The 19,239-nt window shown below is 49.1% G+C and overlaps 8 protein-coding genes across 8 annotated transcripts; 4 read left to right on the forward strand and 4 right to left on the reverse strand.

Moving 5' to 3' along the window:
- Positions 1-13: 13 nt before the first annotated feature.
- Positions 14-271, forward strand: AtWU_05614 (uncharacterized protein; the record flags this gene model as incomplete). The annotated part of the gene is made up of 1 exon (XM_035500724.1): positions 14-271. One exon carries the CDS (start codon positions 14-16, stop codon positions 269-271), a length of 258 nt encoding a protein of 85 aa, XP_035356617.1.
- A 1,593-nt stretch (positions 272-1,864) lies between these two features.
- Positions 1,865-2,421, forward strand: AtWU_05615 (uncharacterized protein; the record flags this gene model as incomplete). The annotated part of the gene is made up of 2 exons (XM_035500725.1): positions 1,865-1,992; positions 2,079-2,421. 2 exons carry the CDS (start codon positions 1,865-1,867, stop codon positions 2,419-2,421), a joined length of 471 nt encoding a protein of 156 aa, XP_035356618.1.
- A 595-nt stretch (positions 2,422-3,016) lies between these two features.
- On the reverse strand, positions 3,017-3,889 carry AtWU_05616 (WD40 repeat domain-containing protein; the record flags this gene model as incomplete). The annotated part of the gene is made up of 2 exons (XM_035500726.1): positions 3,017-3,431; positions 3,573-3,889. The coding sequence occupies 2 exons, from the start codon at positions 3,887-3,889 to the stop codon at positions 3,017-3,019; spliced, it is 732 nt and encodes a 243-aa protein (XP_035356619.1).
- A 1,867-nt stretch (positions 3,890-5,756) lies between these two features.
- Positions 5,757-6,773, forward strand: AtWU_05617 (VIT1/CCC1 transporter family protein; the record flags this gene model as incomplete). The annotated part of the gene is made up of 3 exons (XM_035500727.1): positions 5,757-5,823; positions 5,877-6,213; positions 6,266-6,773. 3 exons carry the CDS (start codon positions 5,757-5,759, stop codon positions 6,771-6,773), a joined length of 912 nt encoding a protein of 303 aa, XP_035356620.1.
- A 190-nt stretch (positions 6,774-6,963) lies between these two features.
- AtWU_05618 (DUF4202 domain-containing protein) lies at positions 6,964-7,545 on the reverse strand (the record flags this gene model as incomplete). The annotated part of the gene is made up of 1 exon (XM_035500728.1): positions 6,964-7,545. One exon carries the CDS (start codon positions 7,543-7,545, stop codon positions 6,964-6,966), a length of 582 nt encoding a protein of 193 aa, XP_035356621.1.
- A 1,852-nt stretch (positions 7,546-9,397) lies between these two features.
- AtWU_05619 (MBL fold metallo-hydrolase) lies at positions 9,398-10,499 on the forward strand (the record flags this gene model as incomplete). Its single annotated transcript, XM_035500729.1, has 2 exons — positions 9,398-9,912; positions 10,088-10,499. 2 exons carry the CDS (start codon positions 9,398-9,400, stop codon positions 10,497-10,499), a joined length of 927 nt encoding a protein of 308 aa, XP_035356622.1.
- Positions 10,500-11,439: 940 nt separating this feature from the next.
- Positions 11,440-12,868, reverse strand: AtWU_05620 (uncharacterized protein; the record flags this gene model as incomplete). The annotated part of the gene is made up of 2 exons (XM_035500730.1): positions 11,440-12,110; positions 12,223-12,868. The coding sequence occupies 2 exons, from the start codon at positions 12,866-12,868 to the stop codon at positions 11,440-11,442; spliced, it is 1,317 nt and encodes a 438-aa protein (XP_035356623.1).
- A 1,276-nt stretch (positions 12,869-14,144) lies between these two features.
- AtWU_05621 (putative C6 transcription factor) lies at positions 14,145-16,668 on the reverse strand (the record flags this gene model as incomplete). Its single annotated transcript, XM_035500731.1, has 3 exons — positions 14,145-15,225; positions 15,291-16,053; positions 16,110-16,668. 3 exons carry the CDS (start codon positions 16,666-16,668, stop codon positions 14,145-14,147), a joined length of 2,403 nt encoding a protein of 800 aa, XP_035356624.1.
- Between the last annotated feature and the right edge of the window lie 2,571 nt (positions 16,669-19,239).

Genomic DNA, 19,239 nt, shown 5'->3' on the forward strand with positions numbered 1-19,239 from the left:
ACTACCTCTAAAAATGCCACACAAAGATACCAACTCGTTGCCCAACGGCACACACGGTACCTCGGATTCTTCCGCCAACCGCCTCGCAGCAACGGGAAATACCCTCGGCGCGTCCGCCTTTGGCACAGGCATGGACCAGAACAGTGCCACGATACCCGAATACCTGTCCACGGGCTCGGATGATCTCAGGCCTTTGAGCAAGGAGGAAGCGGATAGGTTGTACGAGGAGAGAATGGAGGAGGAATATGCGAAGCGGGAGGGAGGTGCTTGATTGGTTGCTATGATCCATATTGATTGAACTCTAGTATGGAGTATTGTGTATATATATATCAGATTGACCTGCATATTCATTCGCCATTACCCATGAAACTAAAGTAAATACTCCCTCGCATTGATCAAGTAAATGTGAGTACTATGAGTGTTACTCGCAACATATATATGTTGAATGAGGAAAAAAAAAAAAGGGACAGCGTCCGACGCAACTCGAACCCGTCTCCTCAACACCGTACAATGCACCAAGACACTCCTACCTCCATATGAAGTCTGTAAAAGTTGCAAAAAAAACTGGTAGCTTCTCTTTGATTGAGCGTGTCATCCTTAGTGCAGGGGCCATGCTAATCTTCTCTGTATCGTTTCAAATTGACCAAATGCCCGAAGGCAATAGTTACCTCTTTACAATGGATTATATAGGAAGAGCGGGTGTTATTCTACGGTCCTGATTGGCTGCTAAGCGAGCCGCCGGGAACACCAAAACTGCCTGCCTTCACCCCGCGCTGTTTGCCTGAGGACGCACAGTGTAGTAAGTAGTACGGAGGGTCGGTCGGTCGTCGTGGTTGCGATACGCACGGTCTACATCGGTGTTGAGCATGAGAAGGTAGTCGATAATGCAAGGACAGAAGATAGCAGTGTCTGCTGTATATGCCCCCCCGGTTATCGTCAGAATGGCACGGATTGTCTTCAGGCATATGCGCCCTAACCTGGCGTGTCAGCAATAGTACTAACTCAATGGGAAGCGTAGCTCTGCCACAAGAAGTAAAAATGCAAATCTGCAATAAACGGAAGAAGACGAAAGAAGCAAAAACAAGCATAAGCCACCACTTGCGATATTATTAGCACTCGAAGTTATGCTCTAATGCTCAAGAATAAGGTGGAATAGAAGAAGAAAAGAAATAAGGCGAATAGATACTCCTAGTGGCAGTCGAGGGTGGCCCCTCCTATTCCTCTTACGGCGAGATCGGCTATCGGCCAGCCCCAACAACACTCCATCTGGCGGAGTACTTCAGTGTAACCGATTTGCAATTAGAAGCCCACTACGTATGGTTAAGCATATTTTGCACGACGGAGTTTCTATAATGCTTGAGTCTACGTCATTAATGTTACGAGCTGGGAGAGCCTTGTGTCTGGGATCAACTCAACCATACCCCCAACGGCGCAGCTGAACCAGATCTACGGAGTAGATGCCTACGATTTACCACGCATGGCATCTGCCTTCCTTCTCTCTTCTCTCTTCTCTATCAATACATTTATGATACAAGTCTACTGTGAAGCATATTTGAGTACGAAGAGGTGCTATTTCCTCTCTAAATCTGGTATGCACTGCTACAAATCCAGGTCCCGGTGTCTGGACACAACGCAGATCGCTGCTTTTGGCTCGGAGTTATCTTATAACGTACAATTGCAGGCAGTGAGGCTGCCTAAGTAGTCCATAGAAGGCAATGATAGATAGTAGCCTGGATATATAATTCACTTCTCCCACAGTCCTTCTCCAATTCTTCAAACATCGTACCCCCCTACCCCCTGGCATCAATCAACCTACCAATCACACCCGAAACAATCACTATACCTTACTATTATACAAACAAAAATGCGCTTCACAACTCTCTCTGTCCTACTTCTATCAACTTTAGCACTAGCAACCCCAGACTCCGACCCGGCCATCGAAAAGCGAGACGACAACACTGACTCGGATTTGTCCAACCCTCTAAGTAACCTGTATACCTACCTATCTACCTACCTACCTACACATTCCTTACTCTCAGCCCTCAACAGACTTAGCTAACAAACCATCAAACCAACAGAGTCAACCCAACTACAACCACCACAATGCCCACGCTCTTCCCCGAAGTACCTACCTCCATCCGATCCGACCTCATCACTGAAGTACCGACCTCTGTCATCTCCGAGATGACGAACCCGACAGCTTGGTCATCAGTCGCGAGCGAGTGGAAAAATGGAATTATTCCATCGTGGTACAGTAGTCTGAATGGGGATGTGAAATCGTACTTTTCGACGGCGTTTGAAACAGCTTCGCCGTCCACCTCGTCTTCGCATGGTGGTGCTGGGCCTGTGGCTCCGAAGGCGACGGGTATGGCGGGTATTATGGGTGCTGCGGGAATTTTGGGGATGGCGATTGTTTTGTAGGTTGGTTGTAGTGAGAATGTGTATATATATTGTCAAGACGAAGGGTCAAAGATATGGGTCTGAGTTATCCAGATCTCAAAAAGATGGGTGGTTGTTGGAAGAGGTGGTGGTCAGACACAGGAAGGAAAGAGGTTAAGGATCAGCTGACGCTGACTGGAGTGAATATCTCAACAGCATCTCGTTTAGCCTGCATGTCAAACAAATACATAAAAGACGGTCTAATGGGATCCAAAAATGAGTGTGGCATCTTTAATGAGGGACCCTTCGAAACCTTCCACTGGTCGATGTTCATGAGGAAGCCATAGAATCTTGTCCTTCCTGAGGCAGACCCATCCATCCTCCACTTTTATTCGATCGTCAACAGCAGATAGAAAGACCAGATGGCCCTCGGTGTCAGTCTCTAAGTGATATAGCTCGTGCACCGTGCTCACATAATTGCCATTTTCGGAAAAGCGAATGTAGCGCCCAGTGACACCATCGATGGAACAATGCATTTCACACGATGGCACATCCCCCAAATCCAAGGTGAGCTTACCCCAGCTCTTGGAAAGCACAGCAAGGGTCATATCGTTCGGCGAAAAAGCCATTCTCATTCCTAATCATATGATTTTTTCAGGTAGATGTGCTTCCCTGTTGAAAGTTCACGAATTCCGACTTTCGTATGGTCAGTGACAGCTAACAGGTGACCACCGTGGGAGACTTCATATGTTCTCAGCTCAATCGAGCCGTCGAAAGTCTCGATCTGCTTCCCCGAAATTGGATCCCATACCTGGAACTGCAGGGTGTCTAGGGCCCATGTAATGATCTTGCCATCGGGCCAGAAAGCAGCCTTTATACTGGCGTAACACTCAATATCTGAATCGTCAACATCCAACTCCAACGTTCGAATCAATTTCCCACTGCCTGTGTCCCAAACCATGATTGTCTCTTCCACAAATGCTGCAACAAGGCGGCCGTCGCCAGAGAATTCAGGGCCAGTATGAGAGCCTCGAGCTGGTTCTATGGAGTGCCTGTGGGGAAATCTCAGAGGGTTGCGCCATCAAGCGTGACCAAGAGAACCAAGATGGATTTACGGGGCAAGGGATGAATAGAAAGAATTGAAGAAGTATGGGAAACAGTTTGAGTCTCCATTGCCGACCCGTAAATCCCACAGGCATACAATGCCATCGCCCCAATCAGAGATTAGCTCGCCATTGGGAGAGAACGCAAAAGTATGAACACGATTAAGGCGATGCTCTAACTTTCCTGAAGCGCTGTTCCAGAGTTTAGTTGTGCCATCCCAGCCGCAAGAGGCGACAAATACACCACTGCATGAGAATTCTACCGACAAAGGGTAAAAGTTCTCGAGACTGTGAACTAGCGAACCATATCTTCCATTCCACACTTTGACTTCGTCAAGGTAGGAGCACGATGCTAGCAGGTCATCATGAGGAGAAAAGGCTAGGAATCTGGTAGGAAACTCACACATTTTGATTTGGGACTGCACTGCCATACTCATAGCCGTGTTCCACAACCTCAATATACATGTATCAGACCCGGTTGCAATTATCTGCTGCCATGTGAGATTGCCGATGCCATAAGACCATCAATCTGACATTCCAGCTTCTGATAAAACGTACGGTGGGCAATATTCCACAGCCCTAACGTGTGGGGGTTGGTGGACATGTCCTGTACGAGCACTGCCGTGGGGTGCTCAAGGGATACTGGTAGGACGATGCTATGATATAGTGGCTCGCTTGCGTATGATTTGGCCATATTGGATGAAAGTTAGGTATACTGGCAAAAGTATTGATTGGCAGGCATAGAAGGACTTGTTATTGACATGGAGTAGTTCACACTGAGACATTAAGTCATGGTTTCCTATACTACTGTGCAGAAAGCCAGTGAACTGCAAAATGCTCATTATTAGTCCATACTTTCTAAAACATACTATATTTCATCAACTGATCAGAGCCGACCCAGGTACAAGGAGGCTTAGCCATCCCATAAGTACTTGGTACACTGGAAATGACTGAACCATTAGTCTGACGCTTCACTACTCGGGTACTAGTACTTGAAAACATCTGTTTCTGTCATCGACTGAAGGATACTGACGATGATTGTTAGTTAACACTTCTTTATATGCGGATAAAAGTCTTCTTCTTGTTTCCAGAACCCCATATAAGGGGTTGCGGTGCGGAGCTAAGTAAGCTTACTCCACTGGTAATGAAGCATCGCAAACTTAATGACCTAAACCCGAGATAATAGTGGGCGCTCTTGCTGATCGCGGCCTTCGGCTCAGACCTGCCCTTAGTGAAACCGGTCGAAGGCGGGTCAGAACGTTTAGTGATCTTCGCTAGGTGGATTTCAGGATATTCAGGGCGAAATTCCAAATATTGAGAGCAACTCAACGCTCATCCGTAGTAGTTATTCTGAGGAATAAGCCCAAGTAAGCAGTTTAACGAGAGATGCCTGGCGGATCCTCAGTCTCTCTCCCAAGATTTCCCTCAATTCCAGCCATGGAACGTAGAACCCGAACCGGCAAGCTCCATTACAGTGATTGTCGGAAGACTGGCTCCATCGAAGCCAAGCTCCATGGACACGGCACAGCTATGAAGGCGAAACCCCTAAAACAGATCGCCCTTCACTTACGTCAATTTGCTCAGCAGTGCAGCAACAACAGACAAGTGCACAATGCTACACAGCGTGCCGCGTCTCACCCTGAAAATTTCAGACTGGTGTTGAGCATTGGCCTCCTGGTCAGATATTAGCTGCATCGCCACACCTACTTTGCTGGTGAATTCGGTGTATTCCCCCTCTCGGACTGCTCTCAATCCGCATCGGAGACCGACAAGTCTGCATCCGAGTGCGTAATCGAGCAGCGACCTTGCTGCATCTGGCCAGTCAGTGTCCTGGTAAATGTCAGCGGTGCTTTGTGAAAGCCAATCAATATCGGTGTATTGGCTTAACGCCGAGGGGCTGCTGGAGCTTTGCGCCGAGATCTACACCCGCTGACAATTACGTGTCTTGTGATTGGCTCGCGCCAAGGCAGCCTGGAAGGGTCTGGAGAACAATCAGAAAAAGTCGATTCTGGCTGCCACAGGGGGACTTTTCTTATAAATATCAGTGCTTCCAGAAGATTTTTCTTCTAGCTGAAACCGTCATCCAGATCAACTTCTTGGAATCGATCAAGCTTCTTTCTATCACGCCTGGACTTTGTTTGTCTAGTCCAGCTTTGCCGTCTCTCGAGAATCCCTCAGCCTTACCGGAATTGTTAAGAGGGTCTAGATTCGGCCACCGACTCCGGCTTCTGACGTCAGGCCTGAGGCAGCCCGCAGCAGCCCAGTCAATCTACAATGGCGCTATTATTTCTGAAGCAGAAGCTCTTCCCGAGCGAAAAGCAAAAACAGGCCCTTCCATATGGTATGCTCGCCTACCAATGGATAGTTCAATACGAGCTGGACTGACCAAACCAGGCAAACCACTGCTTTCCAATGAAGATACCGATACTTTGCCAACTGAGCAAGACCTCGAAGCTCAACGGTCTTACTCTACCTTCCGCGCCTCATCTCCCGTTTCCGACACCGACAGCACCGCCGCCAGCACTAGCAGTTCGCGATCACGAATCAATCCACGCATTGTATCCGATGCCATTCTAGGTTTATCAGATGGCTTGACGGTGCCGTTTGCGCTGAGTGCTGGTCTCTCGGCGCTGGGAAACACTAAAGTCGTTGTGCTTGGTGGATTGGCCGAATTGACCGCGGGTGCCATCTCCATGGGCCTGGGAGGATATGTCGGTGCAAAGAGCGAAGCGTAAGTTTCCTACCCTGTATAAACTCTTTCGTTCAATTCTAACAGCAAACAGTGAATCCTATGAAACCACCGTTCGTGAAGCAAAAGAACTCATCGACACATCACCAGCCGAAACAAGTTCCATCGTCCAGTCCATCTTCGCTTCCTACCGTCTCCCCGAAGATGTCATCAACCAGATTAACATGTCCCTCCACTCCTCTGAAGACCGCCTCCTCGACTTCCTGGTCAGCTTTCACCACAAGGAATCCGAGCCTGACTGCAACCAGGCCTGGATCTCCGCCATCACACTTGCGCTGGGCTACTTCGTGGGTGGTTTCATCCCGCTCATCCCATACTTCATCGTCGACCAAGTGATCGTGGCCTTGTACATGAGCATCGGAGTCATGGCAATCACACTGCTGGCCTTCGGATACATCAAGACATGTGTGGTGCGCGGCTGGTCCGGGCGCGACAACGTCGTCGCAGGCATCAAGGGAGGAATACAAATGTGTTTCGTGGGCGGAGTAGCAGCCGGAGCAGCGATTGCCTTGGTCCGGTTGATCGACACCGGCGGAGCGTGATCTCCCAACTTCAAAAGTTAATCATCCCATCATTCTCATGCCATAACGACTGTACATTATTAGATACCACGACCACCATTCCATAGAGCGGCTCTTTGACCACAAAACAAATTCTAACTTTAATATATATCCAAAATACTTATTCACAAAGTAACAGTCCTATATAAAACAAATAGATATGGACCGGAATTTAACCCATCAAAGCCTCCTTGACCAAATCATTTGCCTCATCCCCCATCTGCAACTCCAATGCCAAACCCCTCCCCCGTTCCGACATCTTTCCCCAGGTCTTTCTCAAGATCTCCACCACCTTCTTCCTCTCATAGTTTTCTTTGAACTTTTCAAACTGATCATCCAAAAACACCAAACACGCCACATCCTCCAAAATCTGCGCCTCCGCATCCTCCCCTCCCTTCAACCCTTCCTTGCGAATCAACCGGCCCACGCGCTCCGCCTCCGCCTCCCCAATTCCACTCTCCAGACACACCTGTACCGCTATCTCAGCCTGGCGACGCGCCACCGCCGTCCGCCAGGAATAATACCCTACTTTACCATCGGGGTAAGTACTGCGGGGTACTTCCCAGCGCTTGAGGTGCTGCGCGCGGATAGCGAGTTGGAGGGTCGGGGAGGGGTCCGGGGTGTGTTTGTATAGGTAGTTGGTCATTTTCTCGGCGTAGTGTAATTCGTAAGGGATGTCGGTGTTGGAGACTTTCGTGGGGTCTTCGGAGTGGAGGGCGTCGATTCGAGTGAGGGCGGTTGTGAGGGGGTCCATTTTGAATTCTTTTAATAGTAGGCAATGGGATCGGGAGGGTAAGTTGTGATTGTAGTGGATATATGGTTATATATGCAAGATATGTATAGGGAATATAAAGAGGTAGGATTTGTACAGGAGTAATCTGTAGAGAAACGCTGTATTTAGGTGATGATTTATCGAGTTATTGGATTCCGACCTCGGGGTTGCCTTGCGGTTCGGTGCTGCACTGCATCAAATACCGGCTGCGGGATTGGCTGGCGGGTCGGCATTTGGGTGGGTTCCAATTCTTTTCTGGGTATGTGAGGGAGGGTGGGGGGATGCTGATAAGCGATAAGGAAGTACACCCCACATGTTGGGTTGGGTTTTGGTGAGTTTAATATTCAGTTATTAAGGTAGAGTATATGTGGGAGATATAAGGCTGGAGGAGAGTCCGCGGAGATGTGGCTGTTTTTAGGGCATAGAGTAGTTATCTTGTTACTTTGTGTAATCGTGTTCCGATGCTTTGGGTTCTGAGCTTTTACCTACCCTTTGGTATGCATGCATGTGTTTGGTAGACATGGCGTCAGCTACTTGAATTGGAAGCGATCTTTATTCGCAGAGAGGATATAGGAACCTGGCTTATTTTCATGATCCGAAGACGCTGTGACTTCACACATAAATCGGTAGGATGAAACTCCATAGGCATCTTTTGTTACTCCGTGGTAGATACTCATGTACTATTCCGAGTATACTCGAAGATAATGTATGTGAAATGAGTCTAAATCTGATCAATAGTATCAGGTCAAAAAGCCTGGAATATGATTCCTGGACAATGAGTTGTTAGCAGCATACCTCTCGGTCTGTGGTATCGGATTCAAGACCTAATTTGCCTGGCGGTTAAGGCACTTCTGCCACTGAATGGAACAGTGCCGTTGTCTATGGAGTCTCTATGCAGAAGGACGGCGACAATTCGAGTAAATATTAGCATCTAATGCTAGAACAAAAGGACAGCTCACACTGGTATTTGTGTATAATGTATAGGCGAAGCATCGAGACGACTGTTTGCAGGTATCATCATCGTGTGAAGCTAGCCCAGTAGCTACCACAGCATACATCCCAACTACTCCTACCTCCCGGCCATTTGCCATACTATGCATATATTTCATGGCGATAATGCGGTCTTAAAAGGAGCTAAGACAGGCACCTACACTTTCACTGACAAAGTACACTGTTGAGACGAGAGCCAAGTTTGCACTCCAAGTCAAGATGCCACTATCCATTAGTGCAAGAAAGCGGGATAGGATCAGCCGGCCAACCTTCTACAACCATCTTCAATCTACACTTTGTACTGCGTAATTCGCCTTTCATCTTCATACCAACAGTGTCACGGACTCTCTTGATGACTGCGGGGTTATAGACAAGGTGGATACTTAATCTATTTCAGAGACGTGGCAAAGTCCAATAATAGTCTGGTTGATCACGTCAACCCCGCTTCCACTGCGGATCTTGATATCACGGATGAGCCAGGATATGCTGCAAGATCCAGCTTCCGGAGCTTCCGACTACAATTCGGAAATACGGATTGATTGATCATCACTCTTCAAACAATCGGCAGATTTGACAGGCGTATCTACCTCGGCATCGAACAACAGAGGGTCTATAAACACCCCAAATCAATATGATGCAACTGCTACTGCGTGCGGGGGTGTATCCCATCACGGATATATCCAACAATCCAGCACTCACTCTATAATTGACCAACAGACCAGAGCATTGCATATACAGTACTACAAGTCTATATAAAAACTCACACATCCCATTCCATCCCAACAATAAAACCACCCCAATATAAAAACCAACACCCTCAATATACCCCCAATTACATCCAACAATGATCCAAACCCACCACCACACCTCCACCCCCAAAGGCCTCTCCTCCATAACCACCCTCCTCACCACCCCCCACGCATCCCTCCTCATCGACCCTCCCTTCCTCCTCAAAGACGCCGAATCCACCATCCACTGGATAAAATCCCTAACTCCCCACGCCCCCTCCGCCATCTTCCTCACCCACCACCACCCAGACCACTTCTTCTCCGCAAACCCCATCCTAGCCGCCTTCCCCAAAGCCAAATTCTACGCCGCCCCCTACGTCTGCTCCCGCATCAACGCCGAATACGACCAGAAAGTCAAATACTGGCCGACGGTGCTCGGGTCGGACGCCGTTCCCGCTAAGCCCCGCAAGCCGGACCCGTACTTGTCCAGCTTCTTTATGCTGGATGGGAGTCCTGTTGTGCTGATGGGTCCGGTGCAGGGTGATTGTGTGGATCAGACGGTTTTCTGGATCCCGGAGAGTAGGACGGTGGTTGCGGGTGATGTTGTGTTTGGGAGGAGTGTGCATGTTTGGTTTGTTCTCCCTGCTTTCTTCTCTTGGATTAGTTCTCGTGGGTGGAATCCACTTCCAGTTCTTACATTGTTGGATAAGGTTTCGGAAGGGGTATCCTGGATGAGAGTTATTGGCTGGGTTATACTATTTACATTCTGAACTTACACCTACCTATGAACATATACTATACTATAGGGTCGAAGAACTCGAATCCCCCGCTCTCGTGCAAGCATGGCTCAAAACCCTCGACATGATCGATCATCTACACCCATTGAAGATTATCCCAGGCCATATGGAAGCAGGTTGGGAGTTGGACGTCAAGGCGGATTTAGAGCACACGAGACGCTATCTACGCCTGTTTGCGGAGAAAGTCGCCTATGCTTCTGACAGCGGTAGCAGCAGCAGCAGCAGCAGCAGCAAACCTTCCGTTCAGGAGCTATATGATACCTTCAAAGAGGCGTTCCCTGAGTGTCGGGAGAATCTGGATTTCTTTCTAGGATATATGGCGAATCGGTTTGGAGAGGGAGGGAAAGTATGGGAGGAGAATCGGCATGAGGATGTTGGGGGGAGGACTTTGGAGGAGTTGAATGGGTATTGGTTTGGGTGATTCCTTTTTTTCCTTCTTCTCTATGATGCAATTCTCTGCTTTGTATAGAGGGAGGTGTTGGGTAGACAGGATGGATTTGCATCTACTAGTAGTAAGGGGGAGTATATATGAGTGAGGGTGGGTGTCTGGACTGTATCGGTGTCAAGGTCCTTGCAGTGGTTTGCTTCTATGCTTCCGGCTCTTATTTATTATCCATGACGGGACTGAACTACCCACGCTTAACGTAGATGTCATTCCTATCCATCTAGTATTGTATCACACAAGCATCGTCGATGCTAAGCTAGAATCCTGTACTGTCACGCCCAAGCAATCCGCCGCACATCAACAGACTCAAAAAGAAATACATGCTCTTCCAGTGGCGGGCGATGGTCCATCTGGCACAAGAGAGAAGAAAAGCTCAATAGATGGCATCGGAGTCTGTCGACATGGCCAGCAGTAAACACAGCGAAATAAAAATTGTCATTACAACTCCAGCTCCCTGTCAACCAGGAAGCACATAGACAGAATAGAGTGCAAGCAAAGAAACAGGCAAAAACCGTGCCGCAACAAATCATGGCTCCTCCAACGCCGTCCCATTGTGAAAGCCGGGTATATCCAGCACCGTGATGCAAAATTTGTACGGAGAATTAACAGATATGGCAAGGACATGACCATGGGTCTGCTGAACCTGTCCAGCAACTCACAATGCCAGACACAGATCCAACAGAGTCTAGCCCTCACCTTTAGAACAAGGACCCTATGCATGAAGCAAAGCCAAGAAGGCAGAGAAAAGAAACGAACAAGCACAAAGCTTTTCATCCCGTCAGGTTTCCGTCCCGTTCGTTTACCTGGCCCCGATCCCAAACATACCAACCCCGTAACTTCCACCGCGGTCAGGTAGAGGGGTAGATATCTTCGAAACGTGGTCCTTTTCGAAAAATAAGCGAATGTGATCAGTATGTTAGAATGCCATTTCACCGTCCGAACGCCCTACCTTCTTCCGTTTTTTCTTCCCCATGCCTTCACTGTTTGAATAAAATGCCCCATCGTCATCGTCGTCTGCGTAACCTTCGCCGTATCCAACAAAGCTGTTGTCGTCGTAATGCCGTTTACGTCCCCTGCTGGGCCGGGCTCGCTCTTGGTCTGAAACAGGCGCTGGGGTTCCATTCGGTTGGGAAATCCGGACTCCATTGGGAGGGGGTGCGACGCCCTTTTTGCTGGCGTCGCCACCGGCGTGCTTAGATGGCTTCTCGTGGCCCAGCACATCTTCCCAATACTCGTTGTTCGGTACCGTGCCCGGCTCCATTTTCATGGCCCTCATCTGCAAGTTCTGCAGCGCGGAGTCCATATCCGCTACCTTGATCTCCTTCCCGAACACCTTCTGGTTTTGCCATTCTTCCTCTGGCCACATGGTCATGTGCCTAAGGCTGCCGGGCGCACCAGGCTCATTCTTCACTGGCTTGTTCCTCCCTGCGAGTCCCAAGCCCTTCAGTTTTCCTTCATAAGATTTCCTGAGCCTGTTGATCTTCTCGCCTGTCACAGGATCCATCCGAGCAACAGACTTTGCCACTGGACCTAATCCGTAGAGTGAGATGAGATCTAGCGACGGATCCGGTCCAGTCGCAATATGGGCTGTACGTTCATAAAGCCACATGTGTTAACAAAGCTCAATCCAGAAATGAGATGGGAGAGAGTGCATTGCAAATTGTGGCAACAGCCATGCCAAGGACTGGGGAGCTCTTACAGCTTTTGCAAACATGAAAAGCAGACGAAAAGTTCTTCTGCAGGGATTCCAAGCTTGGCTCACTGCGACTGGATGAAGCCGGCGCCTCGCTATCGATATCCATAGCGTCGCCTCCGTTGTTCGCAGCGAAATCGCGGACTCCAACTTCCATATTTATACCTTCTGTATGCCGGTCATGATCTGTCCGTCTGTGTTCCGCCTGCTGTATGGCCGCGGCATTCATATTCGCTGCTTGCGCACCTGTGTCTGGAACTGCCGAGCCCATTGGCTTATCTGTATGTTCAGAATCATCGAAGGAAGTCGCACCCGGGAAGTGCCCGCTCACGCTGCTGGCCGGCGTCGGAAACGAATTCGCTGTACCTACCGTCGGTTGTTGCGAGGCTTGAGTGGACATCGGAGCGGAAGACGGGGGTGATGAGAGAGTTGCGGATTGAGAGGTCGCCTGGTTAGGTGATGCTTGCGAGGATACAAAGTTGGTGGCATAGTTCTGGGCGCTTACCGACATCAACGGAGGTGATGTCGGAGTCTGTGGAATTCGATCGGACAAGGGAGCTGGCAACTGGTTCTGCTTAAGAGCTCCTGCGGCGGGAGACGATGGTGATGGAGGTCCTACTCGAAATGATGCCGAGGAGGCGCGATCAGACATCGAGGACGGAGTGCAGGGTGACGAAAGAGGAGGTTGGCCTAAGCCTGGGCAGCCCGAGCCTCGCGAAAGGGAGACCTGAATCGAAGATCTTCAACACAGCAGCAGATCACAGCAGATTCAGACTAGTATCAAGACGAGGATATGGGGGGAAACGCCGGTCGAGGTGCGCTCAAGCGGGCGAGCAGGACGTTCCACGACCGTCTTAAAAGTCACACATTCCAATGAAGCGACACAGCACTGAGGTGAAATATCGAACAGCACCAGGTAGTGAAGAAAAGACCAGCGAAAGAGTGAATGGCGTGGTCTGTGGGTTAGGTCGAATTCTGGCGGGGTGGGTAGAAGTTCGAGAAAGCGCTGGGATGGGAAACCCTTGGTCCGCAACTGGAGGAGAAACGGACGGCGAGATGTTGGATGACGGCAAGAGCCCCGGGATGGGCACGTGACGCGCCCTCATTTCTTCGATCTTCCCTCTTTCGGCCTCCGCGCCCGTATTTCGGTATCAATACGCGCTAACAATACCGATACTCGGGCGTATTGTCGGGTAAGATACGGAGTATGCATCGGTAACGGACATTCCCTCTTTTTCTTCCCTCACTCTTTCTGTCATTCTAGACACGGTCAACTAACTACCTGCTTACCGTATTCACCCTGTTGGCCATCGCAGGTTTGGCCATCTAGACATTTCTTCCCGTGGATGTGATCTATGTATGCCACGACACGCATGGGCACTAAGCGCCTTACTAGCGGCTCTCATACCCCCCTGTTGGGCGCTGGCCTAAACCAGGAGAGAAAATAGTGGCAGAGCACCGCCCCTCGGAAAGTATTACCTGGGGTTATTGCATAGTTTCACCCGGAAATTTCCTTGCTTCTAGAACCATAACTACACTTGATCCATCTATAGAATATGCAGTTGACCTGCCTGAGGCGAGAGGGCTTTGTGGCCACTCTCTGACCCCCAAGCCAAGTCAACACCTAAAGACGAAATAGTAAAAGCCTATACTCTTCTACCAAAACCATTGATTGAACCCTTGAATCCCGAACTAGTGATTGGAACCGACTCGCTCCAAACACCCAGATGAACCTCATCAAATTCCCAACACGATGACCCTTGGGTATATTGAGATCCATAAATCCAAAATTATTATGGTAACACAATAAGAAGAAACAAACCAGATGAAGATGGTCCGTACAAAGAAAGCTCAAGAAACACGCTGATATGACTGAATCAAGAAGAGCGAGACGCCCTCATAGAAAGCTTTCAAAAACCACCAACATGTCACGATTGGTAGAATGTTGCAGATTCTTGCACTAATAATTGCGCCGAAACGTCAGGAATGTTGTCTTCTAACGTTTCCATCAGCTCCATCTGCTCCTGGTGGCTGAGCGTCCTTCCTCGCCACGGGGGCATGGGGTAAGCGCCATTGGTGTATTGGGAATATTGATCTCCTATCGTCTCGATCCAGTTCATGGGATCAACCGTCGCATCGACATATGCTAGATGACTAGCCGTCGTGGACGCTAAATTGAAATTGGGATCCCAGCCTGGCAAGCCCGGAACGACGGATGGGAAAGAATTGTATGGAGTTGTCGGGTCGAACGATAAGTCTGCGTAGGAAGGTGTCGGTACATTGTAGGATTGGGGGGAACTGAATGAGGGTTGTGTGGTGGTTGATACGGATTGCGGAGTGAGTTGAGCATCCCACGATGGGTGCTGCGCGGCCTTCAGTGATTCAGTGGCAATAGGTGATGAGGTCGACCCTTGGGAGAAGGAGAATGAGGGGTCTGCAGAAGGTCCCCTCGAAAACGTGCCACCCGATACGCTGCTTTCGGGGATTGAAGAATTCGCTGCACGAGCTCCATGTGAGGGGAACGATGCCGACGTACTTGCAGGGCTAGAGACGGATAGCGGTGTCGTAACATCCTGCGAAGATGACGGAGTTGCATGATTAGACGGCGAATGGACGACGAAAGACTCTTCGGTAGCATATGCGCGAAGGCAAGCAGCAACCAGGCTCCTATAGAGTACCAAGGCCGATTCAACACCAGGCCATCTCTGTGCAGCGAGAACAATAGCCTCCAGGGCCACGCCGAGGTGACCTTTAACTTCGTCAATAGGGTGTTCTCTGCGAATGTCAGGATAAGAGAGAGACCAAAGGATAGTGTTCAAGGCCATGAAAAGTGACTGGGTGAAAATCCATGTCAAATCAACGGATCCTGTTGCGATTTGTTCTCTCTGCATTGCTACGTTGAATACGGACGCATCATAGCATTTTCGCGCAGCCTCAACGGAAGGCTCCGGCACTTGGGGAGAAGGCCGGAACATGAAGACAATCATCGTGTTTCGTCTTCCATGAAACCTATGAAAAGCCACATATAGATAAGCACCCAGAAACAAAGAAAGCTAGTCGGGTATTGTCCTTACCATTTTTGACTCAAGCCACTACCCCCATCATTTTTGGGACACGAAGCTACCCAGTAATCGATCTTCTGAAGCATTTGCGAAAACCATGGGTCTTGGTCGTCGACTGGTACATCGCGCTTATTCAGGTAGAGCGTCCGTCGAATCTCTGCTTGGAGCAGCCGCATCTTCAGGAAGTGAATAGCTATGCACTTGGGTAGAATTATTTTCGCTCCTGGTAGGAAGCCATCCGCAGTGATATACTTGTCCTCCACCGGCTCGAAGAACTTGACGTTGATGTGATCGTGACAAACGGAGTAGCAATTCGGGCGACCAAGGCTATGGGAAAGACCGTACTCCATGGATATGACAATCCAGAAAAGTCTTCTTCGCATATCAATCTCGAGAGGGTCCAAGGTCTGCCCGCTGGGGGATTGAGTAATGGTCGCTTCATCGGTAAGCCCTAAGTCTTGACATAGCTTGACTGCCATTCCTACGACCCAATATGCCGCTGTCCTTGTTGGCGTGAGCATGGAGTATTGAGCAATCAGGGCAAGGCATTGCAAAGATCGAAGGTCCATTCGTTTTAACGACGGTTCCAAGTATGACAGCGCCGCAAGGTAATAACTGTCCGCCAGGCCTGCGTAAACAGTGCTCATCTTTTGCATGCTGATGGCTATCACCATGCGTAATTGGAAATTATGGCAGGGATCATTAGACCCGTTAAGCACCTCTTCGGCTTCTTCGCGGAAGGTAGGCTCGTGCAAGGTCGGAAGCATTGCCTGGGCTAAACGGCAAGTCAACCATGACTGTACAGCTGCATAGGATAGAATGCGAACGTACCCTTGACTACAAAGACATCAATAAGTCTGTACGTTATGTGTCTTGGTGGTAAAGCAGGCTGCGGCGTCGAACTGATCATGGGATACACCTTTGACGTTGGCTTGGAGCTCTCTTGTGCAAAGGCGTCTTTTATCTCCTGCGCTGTCATTTCAGGAACGACGTCTTTGATGCTTTTGGAATCTGTATTTTGCTTGGCCAGTTCCATGACGAGGCGCGTGATCGCAATACCGCTGGACGGTCCCAGATATCTCGACTCGTCATTCTCCTTGAAGCGGATGCGGCCTGCCCCGCGCACCATGAGCTCCGCGTCCGCTGCATGTTGAAACTGTCTCTCGACTTCAGCAAGCTCGCTCTCTAACCGACGAGCTTTTTCTCGGAGTGAGACAATATGATCCCTTGATAATGTCCTTTGAGACGCCGAATCGTAGAAGACACACTTGGCGTTGACGCGTTCGCATGGTGAGCATCGAGGGATTCCGGGATCACACCTAGATTTACGCTGTATAAGTGTTAGAATCTTTTTCTCGACCAGCGAGGAATGAATCATCAAAGAGTACATGGTAGAGAACGCGGAATCATGTATAAACAAAGTCAGCGATAGAGTAAGAGACACTACGTACATGTCTGCACCGCGTACAAGCAGTCAACGTATGCGCAATCCGGCTATCAGGGGTATGAACAGACGGCTCTGATATCGTTGATGGAGAGTTAGACCAGGGGTTGGTGAATTGTGGGCGGGAGCTTGAAGAGTTTAAATGTGTGGCCATTGTGGTATGTCGTGCAGGAGCACCCCTATATTAGGTTGACCGAAGGTTTGCAAGTTTAGCCGGAAGAATCATCAACGTTGCATTCTATGTATCGCATAAAGCCTTAAAAAAATTGGGAAGCTTTTGAGAGGTCTGATCCGAGCGTCAGGCACACGCGACTGTGGAAATTTGAAGGGGCACTTGAGGAACGAGCACGTTCGACATGTTCAGGGTTCGCTCTGACATGCACCAGCTGCTAGGAGTAGGCGGGCAATACCTGCACAGATCTAGGGGTGGGGGGTTGTACAGGTTGAAAAGCTCAGCTAGCACCTCACACGAATTCCGACTCACGGTACCCGTTCAGACATTGGCAAGAAACACAAGATATGCAGTTGCGAATTTGAAATGGGGCGCAAAGGAGGGGGTGAGGTGGAAACTGAAGTGAAGCAGGCCTCGGTCCACCTCCCGCCTGGATCGACGGCACGCTAAAGAGCGCCCCGATGACCGACGTCGCACTTACCAGGACTACGGCCACCCACAGCTGCCCCTTGCGAACACTGGCCTCGAAAATGACGGGTGGGACAAATTCACCCCCGGTGGGCCTCTCCCCTCCCCCCCTCTCCTCCGTACCGGACAATTTTTTAAATGGAAATGATGGCTTCGCGATCCGACCAGTCAGTCAGATTATTTTGAATTTCCGGTGGCTGTGAGAAAAATAGAGGGGGAGAGCTTATAGTACTTAGGTCGGAAGTTTCACGGACACGAGGATACATATACTGATGACCTAGCACATAAGTAAAATAAGTATGCATAACCTTTCTCGGGGATCTGCGGTGGCGGATGATCTAGTATCAATTACTACTGAGGTTACTCTAATAAATTGGGAAGGGGGCAGTAGCAGCAGTAAATTACCAGTACTACCTATCTAGTACTATTAACTAGTTGGCTTCAGTCCTTTTCGAAGGTGAATCTGTAGGAGGTAACACTGTAGGAGCTTTGAAGTCATTAAACTAGAAGAGCCGCGCTCTTCGAGTACGCACAAACATGAATAGTGTGGATGAGGTAACTACTATCGAAGAGATAGCCATCACATCCTTAAGATAGTAAGCCTTACATCGATTGGTTGCCTGCTTTGGTCGTACATGGCATCGATACTACTTACTGCCATAACATAAGTACTAACTACGGAGTAAAGTCTGCCTTTTCTTTGTCAGTCCTAATTTCTCAGCAATAGTAAGCCCTTGGCAAGTCTACTCGTCAACACTCTTTGCATAGTTGTATTTCGGACCAGAGCCGACAAGTCTACCAACATATTATGGGGAGCCTCAAGAGAATTCTGCGGGATTAAATTCCAGAGAGTCTAGCCCCCTTTGGGGACATAAGCAGATGGCCTTCAAGATTAACATGCCATGGATGCAGAGTCGCGAAAATGAAGAAAGAGGCGAAGAGGATCTTAACGCCATGGTCGGAACCGGTTTGTTGGTTCATCTGATCCAAGCTTCGGAAAGCTATCCCAAAAGGGTATATGGGTAAGCACGGGCGGGTGTCTGCAAATGCCTCTAATGAGTTAGAACTTCTGCTAGTAATTTGTGTTGATCAACTACTAGTTAGTAGTCACTACCGTCATGATTGATTTTCTGAGTGAGGACTTCGAAGACCTACAACCCCGTATTGACTAGACTGCTCTTCAGTCTGATTGAATATGATGAGAATAGAAACACTAGGGTTAGCATTTCGCAACTAATACACCACACTCTGTTGGAAGATTGACTGGCTTACAACGTCTATGAGCGGATAACAGAGGGTGTAAAAATTAGTTTAGCGCCCCGAGCAACAAAATTTCATGCAAGGATTCTGTTTGCATAATTCCAGCCACTGCGACATCGGCAGTTATTGCTACAGACAGACCTTCTGTTGCGACATATCATGGCACTGACGAGCTCATAAAAATCTGAACTACGTATCCCTTTCACGAATTCCGAGACGTCAGTGTGGACATTCTCTTCGACCCCCCTGGTCAATCAGCACCTTTTTTTGGGGAGGGGGGGATAGGGGGAGTAAGTAGCCACTACAATAGATACTAGTAGTACTGTAGTAGTAGTCCTATTTTCTGATCTGGACCGGCCAAATGCCGGGTGTTGTAGCATGAAGATCACTAATACGGACACCGTACTAGCACCGGCTGACCGAAGCTTTCCCGCTAGATTATGCATAACACTCAAGCGGACGCCTCACAAGGAAAATGTAGGGTGGGAGCTGATACAACGGATAAGGTAGATATAAAACTGCATACTAGGCTGGGTCTTGCTTCAACAAGCACAGCTCTCGTCCTAAGTTGTTTCCAAGAAAGTCGCGTAGGGAGAAAAAAAAATCCAGCCCCCATT

The sequence above is a fragment of the Aspergillus tubingensis genome (genome assembly GCF_013340325.1).
Source record: "Aspergillus tubingensis WU-2223L DNA, scaffold_7, whole genome shotgun sequence".
NCBI classification, from domain to species: domain Eukaryota; kingdom Fungi; phylum Ascomycota; class Eurotiomycetes; order Eurotiales; family Aspergillaceae; genus Aspergillus; species Aspergillus tubingensis.